The sequence below is a fragment of the Notolepis coatsorum genome (genome assembly GCF_963971535.1).
Source record: "Notolepis coatsorum genome assembly, chromosome: 3".
NCBI classification, from domain to species: Eukaryota; Metazoa; Chordata; class Actinopteri; order Aulopiformes; family Paralepididae; genus Notolepis; species Notolepis coatsorum.
The window spans coordinates 188,827,312-188,836,441 of record NC_140167.1 but is presented as its reverse complement, the minus strand read 5'-3'; the positions used below and the strand labels follow the sequence as shown (position 1 = coordinate 188,836,441).

The following is a 9,130-nucleotide window of genomic DNA, read 5'->3' as shown; positions in this document are numbered from 1 at the left end:
TACTAGTTACTTACACCCAAAAGTAATGAGTTACTGTGAAAAGTAACTATTTAGTTATTTAAAAAAAAATAAAAAAAATAAATTGCTCAAGTCCCATGCCCCATATACTCAAAATCGGTTGATCAACTTGACAGTTTCCATTCACATCACCGAACTCTGCTAAGCAATGTGGTCTAGAGCGTTTCATTATATATTCCCTCCCCGCTGTATGTATATTTCTCTCCCACCCACCCACCCCCTCCTAATGTACAGTCCCCTCCCCATCATATGTATATACTCTGTCAGGATCTAGGGGTAACAGTACTGTATATTTGAATACCGCTTATGTCACAAATGTATCAGTACTAAATACCTATATGTCCCTATGCCATAAATGTCATGTATGTTGTGTATGTCATAAATGTCTATATGAATTGAAAATGGGGGACCCTGATGGAAACAAGACAAACGTCTTTCTCTGGTCTGCATCCCCTTAACAATTGTATGTATTGAGCCGTACTGTATTGTACCCATTCTGCAATCTGTTAAATAAAGTTTTCATTCATTCATTCATTCATTCATCCATTCATTAATTCATTCATAACCATCTTGCAGCGTTGTTATCAAAGCATTGCAACGTTAGAATAGTTAGGATATCAATTGTGCATGAAAGGACTATATTTATATTGTTTGATTAGTATTATGAGATTCCCTGGCAGATTTCGTACAGTCAAAATCCGTTGATCTTGAGTTTCAGTGAACACATTGCACTCACCGTCACCAGTCTGCGGTGGTCGAGATGTAACGTTAGTCCAGTTGACTCCAGCAGCCCTTCAAACATGTTCTTTATCTCGTTTCCATGTTGTATATTAATTATCTCTAAAGTAGTTGCTAAATGGTTTGTTAGTTCGTTATTATTACTGCGTTCTTATTATGTAGATTCATAGCGAGCGTCCTCTTGTTGTTTACTGTAGAGAGCGCCTATTTCTTTCAGAACGTCAGTGGCCAATCAGAAGTGCGAAAACAGAATGAGGCTACGGAAAGAAATAATAATAATAATAATACTTCGTTTTATATAGCGCCTTTCAGTCTACAGTAAACAAAACAAACGCAGGCGAAATAAGGACGCTCGCTATGAATCTACATAAAAAGAACGCAGTAACGAACTAACAAACCATTCAGTAACGTAAGTAGCGTTACTGAATTTCAAAAGTAATGCGTTAGAGTACTAGTTGCGGCAAAAAGTAACTTCGTTTCTGTAACGCGTTACTTTGTAACGCGTTAGTCCCAACACTGGCTGTACCATTGGTTTACGCAACGTGATACAACCTGCAATCAACTCATCAGATCAATAAAAGCGCCTGACAATTCATTAAATCCATGATTCCAGACCCATTTGTATACTGATCCCGACGCACTCACATTATTTTAAAGCATCAGCCGGGAAAGATCACATCAAGCTGTCATTTTCTCTTAGAGGGAAAGTGGACCACAGAACAGTAGGCTTAGGAAGAAAGAAAAGGGTATTATTAGCCTGGCATCGCTTCTAGCGCTTCGGGCTATAGCTGCTTAATTTGATTTCGCCGCTTGGCGCTAACGCTAGCATGACACTCTACGGCGTGTCACTTTCCCCTCGTCACCGTGACCGGACGGGACACATGTCTCCTCCGATTAAAAGGAGCACACGAGAACAACAGAGAAACGACACGCAAAAGGCGCTGTCTTCACAGGTATGCACAGATAGCATATGCGCACTATTGCTGTTATTCACCGCGGCTAGCGTTGAAATAACGACTCCGTAGCTACATCACGATGGTACCGTGAAGCCGAGCGCAGACATGAACTATCGTACACTGCGCTCTACTGTTCACAGCACATGTGAAGTTGGCCCACTGCCACCAGGACCCTAAGGCCGTACAGTAGTACTCCCTTCATCTATCATTGGGCTTCAAAGCCGCCAATACCAATTACCTGTAAGGTCAGCAGAGTTCATTACACTGTGTGTTTAAGTCGGCCGTACACGTGCACTTAGTGTCATGGCCAGTTCGGTGCTGTTATTCCTCACCGGTACAAACAATAGCCATTATCTAACAGGCCCAAGGAGCACGCTACGACAACAAAGGGGGCTATTAAATCTGCCACGCACCACTAGTGGCCCCAATTACACCGCAGCTACCTCTTAGGTGGGGGGGGGGGGACCAGGACATGCTAGGCAAGTCACGGCCAGCAGCCATGCTGGAATCCATCTGGGGGTTTACTAAAGCACACTGTGTTATTGATGCTTTTTCAATGGCAGGAGGTCTCCGTTTGCATGAGGAATTCATGCATATCATAATGTCCCATTGGAACTCATATACAGTTGCTGGTAACTTTGACTATGTATGGTGGTATGATATTTGTATGTTTGTGTGTGTTTTTGTGTTTGCCTGTTCTTGTGTGTCTTCCAGCTTTGTTCAACCTTATTCCTGTGGGCCTCAGAGTTGTCGCCATTCAGTCCGTGAAGACAGGGTTATACATCGCCATGAACGGGGAGGGCCATCTGTACACATCAGTAAGCCTTATTATTCTATTCTATTCTATTATTCTCTACTCTATTCTACTCTACTCTATTCTATACTACTCTACTGTATTCTATTCTATTATTCTCTACTGTATTCTATTATATTATTATCTACTCTATTCTATTCTATTTTACTCTTCTAGTCTACTCTACTCTATTCTATTCGACTCTATTCTATTATTCTCTGTTCTATTATATTCTACTCTTCTCTATTCTACTAAATTTTACTCTACACTATTATATACTCTATTATATTATACTCTTTTCTACTCTATTATATTACATTCTATTCTATTCTATTGTACTTTACTCTATTCTATTCTATTTGAATTTTTTCTATTCTATTATTTTCTAAAGTTTAATCTTGCAGTTACCACATAGTTTCGAAAAAGGAACTCTATGGGCTTTTGTTGCTATAGGTTGCAGTCAGATATCTACACTACATATCTGAGGATTCATACTAGAACAATACTAGATCAATTCATACTAGAAAAATACTAGAGCAATTCATACTAGAGCAATACTAAAGCAATTCATACTAGAGCAATTCACACTAGAGCAATACTAGAGCAATTCATACCAGATAAATACTAGAGCAATTCATACCAGAGCAATACTAGAGCAATTCATACCAGAGCAATACTAGAGCAATTCATACCAGATAAATACTAGAGCAATTCATACCAGAGCAATACTAGAGCAATTCATACCAGAGAAATACTAGAGCAATTCATACCAGATAAATACTAGAGCAATTCATACCAGATAAATAGTAGAGCAATTCATACCAGATAAATACTAGAGCAATTCATACCAGATACATACTAGAGCAATTCATACCAGAGCAATACTAGATCAATTCATACCAGATAAATACTAGAGCAATTCATACCAGAGCAATACTAGAGCAATTCATACCAGATAAATACTAGAGCAATTCATACCAGATAAATACTAGAGCAATTCATACCAGATAAATACTAGAGCAATTCATACCAGATAAATACTAGAGCATTTCATACCAGAGCAATACTAGAGCAATTCATACCAGATAAATACTAGAGCAATTCATACCAGATAAATACTAGAGCAATTCATACCAGATAAATACTAGAGCAATTCATACCAGATAAATACTAGAGCAATTCATACCAGATAAATACTAGAGCAATTCATACCAGATAAATACTAGAGCAATTCATACCAGATAAATACTAGAGCAATTCATACCAGAGCAATACTAGAGTGCAATCAACATGCAAGCACACTGGCATAATGCGTTAAGTAAGATTAAAATCTGCTTAATGACATTTTAATTTGTTTAGAGCACATTATTTTATAATGCAATTTCAAGGACAAAGACATTTCCCTTTAATATCATATTGTAATCATAATATCAATTATGCCCAAGGGAGGATGTACTGTACTGTATGTATCCAATGTTCATTTCTACAATAAGGGATGCTGAACATATCTTTGACATTTACCACCTTGGCTAAGGGATAATTGCGTCTCAGTGTAGGTTAGAAATCCCATTAAACACGGATTAATGCATATAGATTTCTGTTTATCGGAGCAGATGCCCCTAGAGTCAGGCGTTTTCATTCCATGAGGAAATGGAAATATAGATCAAGAGGAATGCACACCTTTCTGCCGCCGACTGGAGATGTTATTACAGTCAAATCATGTTTGCGCTGTATCAATCTTTTTGTCCGCATCACACTATGAAGATCAGATGGCTCAGATTTGTTCTCGCTGAGATGGAGAGAGACGCTTAAATGACTGCCAGATATTGAAAGATGAGGTAATAATGAAAAAAGGGGCAAAAGCACTTACTCCTAGGACATTCTTTGACCATTTTACAGCCAATAATACAAGAAATATCCGGGCAGAATTCTATAATATACTATAATTACAGTGCTAAGAGGGTTAAAGCCTCAATATCTGATCTGCTGGAGCAACAAAAAAAAAGAACTGCAATGAAACTCCAGAATGTCAACATCGGTGTTGTAGGCTAATTTCTCTATGATTTATTGTCAATATACTTACTGTACACTTACTTTTACTGTTCAATTCAATATATTTCCCAGCCTCTGATTGGCAGGTGGATTTGCACATTGTGTACTTTTTGACAAGGAACATGACAATGGTCTTAGTTTTCCGGTGCGACCCTGGGAAGCACCACTTGGCAGGCCAAAAACCTGTGATTATTGATGCAGGGATCTGTTGTTGGCCAATCAGGTGTATGTGTGTGTATATATATATATATTAACACAATATCTGCCACGCAATATCAGCATCTTATAGCTCTACCACCAACGCTGTAAACGGTGGGAGTCGCTCACCTTGTTTGCAGGGCTATAACTATTTAAATATTATAGCTATATCTGCAATACTATGGCCCATTCGACATCGGGTATCTATCGTTCAAGATGTGGGAAAGTAATATTTTTTCCATTCATACATTGTCATTTCATACCGTGGTGAATATAAGTATAGTTTTAGAGTGGTCTGGGGTCATTCCTAGAAGGCTAGTTATAGGCCGCGATGCATATTATACTTAATCGATTGGAATTTCTTCCCTATAGCCTACACGCTACAATACAAATTTTAAATGCATATGATCGGTATATATTATGTTCCATCATCCATGCAGGAAATGGGGGCGGGGGTCGTTTATGATTAATTGATTGTCAATAACGGCATTTGTTAGTACAATTGCATACGTTGATCAGATGGATTGCAATGATAGAAATGGACAATCAAGCTGGAATTAACGTTAGATTGCTCTTACCTCTAGCCGATGAGACTGCAGAAAGAATATTCCAATTATTTGATTGCCATCTGCTAGATCGTATTTCCGTTTGGCCGACGCCATAAACTCCAAAAGCATATTGATTCTTGCATCTCGAAGGCGATTCAATGCACTCGACTGTTCATCTGGATCCACGTTACAAGATAAGTGCACCCGGACGACATTCACAGACGCATTGTGCTTCCATGTACATGCTTCCTGCAGAAAGTAAGTGCAACATCGGCCAAATACCACCAGGTGGCGGTATCGGGCCGTTGCGATCTCAGACAGTGCTAGAGTTCCCCAGAGCCTTGCTGGATGAATTATGAATGGAAATAGCGAATAAAATAAATAAAAATCACAACAACGAGTTGACTCGTTGTTGGCACTCAACGATTGGACGGCAATAACGAGTTAACTCGTTTTTGGTGCAGAAAGGGTTAAGGATGTTCGATATTGGCTTTTTTACCGATATACCGATTTTGTCCAACTCTTAATTTCCGATACCGATATCAACCGATACCGATATATGCGGGGTTTCCCCCCCCCCAAAAAACGGAATAATTTCAGGTAATTAACATTATTTGTCATGGAATTAACACAACATTATGCATACTTTTGACAATAAATAAAATAAGAATTTGTTCTTACTTGCTTGCCTGGGTAAATAAAGGTTCATTAAATAAATGTAAAAAAAATAAAATTTATTCTTTTTTAAACCGATACCTATAATTTACGATATTACATTTTAATGCCAATATCGGTAGGCCGATAATATCGGACATTCCTAATATATAATGTAAACATATATATATTATTTTATTTTATTTGTATTCAACTGGCCCATTTAGGAAATCCCTGAACATGATCTTGCATTGGTTTGTGATATATTATTAGTTACTGGGTATTTCAAAGTACCTCATATTTGGTACCATTTTGAAGCTAACAACTAGGGCTTTCCAATGATATAAAATAAGTGTATGATTATCATCATAATTTGTATTATTATGGTTCATATGTAGTTGCACTTGAACTTGTTGAAATTAAACTTGGAAGATACAAATAAATTTTCAAGCACTTTCCTTGCTTATTTTAGATGTATGTGTAATGAATGGAATGTAGACAATCTTGTTGGCAATACAGCTGACAGATTAGAAATAGCATCTATTGTTCAAAAGTTATGAATTAATTAATGAAACTAGATTAGATTAAAAATATATATATATATATATATATTTTTTACATATTGTGATGGTAATTATAAAACGTTCATGTGTGTGTTAACATTTTTCTTCAAACTTACCCCATTCTCTTCATAGAGCCTTGTCTTCCTCCATACTCTTTGCCGCTCTAGAAGCATCTTTCCTGGGTAGAGTAGTAGCGTGGGTCTTCCTGGCTCTTCCTGGCTCTCAGCTGATGTTGTTAGCCAACGCTAGCATGGGAGCTAGCGTCCAGCAGCTAGGCCTTGTCGTCAATTCTAGGTTGATAAAATTAAATATGTTACATATACGAATATGACCCACTAATGAATACACTAAATACAGCAATGTGGCTATTTGAAAACACTGCATTTGCGAAATAAATACATCAATTGTGTCACGCGTTAGCTCAGCAGCTAACGCACGGCAGCCTGGGTGAAAATATTAGTACACAGCGGTACTTTTGAAAACAAGCTTTTTGAGTGGAAAATATGACCAGAATCTCTGGAAAAACATCTTAGACCTGCGGACCAATACTCGATGTGATGGTGGTGATGGGTCTTCCAAATATGGTGTCAAAAAATGGTGTCCTTCCACCAAAAAATGGCCAGACAGGGCGGATCAGCATGACTACCGCGCCCTAGATCACGGCGCGGTGATGGGCGACCTGGAAGAGTTGCTGCTGGTGCCTCTGGGAGTCTGTGGAGAACCTTTGTTTTGCACGTGCATGGGCTTGGAAAGTGATGCAGAGCTTGCTCTATTTCAGCTGGGCAGGTAAACTCACTCTTGCTAATTTCTCCCACGTTGTCTACTGCGGATGTAAAGCACAGAAAACTAAAATCACATTTGTTAGGAGCTCTTCTGTAAGACAACTCTATTTTCTTAGGTCAGTTAAATGTGTACAGTGGGAGTCCGGCCAGAGATGGTGACATCTGAAGCGTAGCCGGTCTTATTGACTATAGCTCTCCGCTGGCTAGACGGAGAAGAGAGGTGATAAGGCTTCACTCACGGCCCAGATGGCGCTCCTGACCCTGGCACTCCACACTACTACTCTCACCCAGTTAGCCAAATCAATCAGTTGGAGGAATGCTCCAAGTAGTTCTCCTGGCCCAGATAATAATATCCATCAGGATCACTGTCTTTTAATCCCCCCCCATGTTCCCACTTCCATGCAGAGCAGAATAGACACACTGCCATTCCCCTTTCCCATCTCCAGTCATCATTACCCAGCCAGGAGGACAGAGGTACGCTACTCCCACCTAAGCACCGGTGTTCCCATGGAATTTCGTGACACTTAATCGCCGCTTGGGTAAAACCGTGAAATGAATTTCCTTTGGGGAAGAGATTGACCTAGAATCCTATAGATTGTGTTGAAGGAGAATGCACTGTAGGGATTGGGAATTAATAATATACAGTACATTATGGAGGCTTCATGCTGCGTTAGGATGAGAGGGATTTAACAGCGGCGTGAAGACGTCATCTCTACAGGCTGCTCTCTCTGTACGCCTTCCTTCTCCACGTACTGTAGCAACCAGCAGACATGGTGGCTATGGTGGGATGACTGGGAAGGCACCATGCAGTGATAGTGAATGATATTGTTTATGTAATATAGTGTACATACACACAAAGAAACAAACAAACAGTACATACATACTGTAGAAGTAGGAGTGTCTGGATAAAGTTAGGCTTGTCTGGATAGAAGTAGGCGTGTCTGGATAGATAGTAGGCGTGTCTGGATAGAAGTAGGCGTGTCTGGATAGAAGTGGGTGTGTCTGGATAGATGTAGGTGTGTCTGGATAGAAGTAGGCGTGTCTGGATAGATAGTAGGCCTGTCTGGATAGAAGTAGGCGTGTCTGGATAGATGTAGGCGTGTCTGGATATAAGTAGGCGTGTCTGGATAGAAGTAGGCATGTCTGGATAGAAGTAGGCGTGTCTGGATAGATGTAGGCGTGTCTGGATAGACGTAGGCGTGTCTGGATAGATGTAGGTGTGTCTGGATAGATGTAGGCGTGTCTGGATAGAAGTAGGCGTGTCTGGATAGATGTAGGCGTGTCTGGATAGAAGTAGGCGTGTCTGGATAGAAGTAGGCGTGTATGGATAGAAGTAGGCGTGTCTGGATAGAAGTAGGCATGTCGGGATAGAAGTAGGCGTGTGAGACACCGGCGTGTTCATGATATGATCTCTAGTAGAGACTGACTGAATCGGTGGACAAAAATGAAACAACTGAAGTGTTCAAACCCCCACCATCGCCTGCTGTAACCACGCAGTGTTCTGACTGTAGTATTGCCTATTTCAATATTGTTGTTTATCGGGTAACATATAGTTTGTGTTGGGCATACAATTGGATTTTATTCTGCTATCGCTGCGTTGTCCATACACACATGCTTCTGTTGTTGTTGCATCTGACCGATTGATTGGCTCAGGAGGTAGAGCGGTCGTCCGGTAATCAGAGGATTCCCGGTGCGATTCCCGGGCGTGTCGAAGTGTCCTTGAGCAAGATACTTAACCCTTAATTGCTCCAGATGAGCAGGTTGGCACCTTGCACGGTCGCCTCCGTCGTCGGTGTGTAAATGTGTGAGTGAATGTGTGAGTGAATGT

The 9,130-nt window shown here is 40.1% G+C and overlaps 1 protein-coding gene across 1 annotated transcript in view; it reads left to right on the top strand.

Moving 5' to 3' along the window:
- The window catches only part of fgf14 (fibroblast growth factor 14), a gene marked incomplete at both ends in the record, with an annotated part of 375,117 nt that overhangs the window by 249,300 nt on the left and 116,687 nt on the right, over positions 1-9,130 (top strand). The window contains 1 exon segment of the mRNA XM_084311478.1: positions 2,427-2,530. Within this exon segment, the coding sequence (XP_084167604.1) occupies positions 2,427-2,530 (104 nt within the window).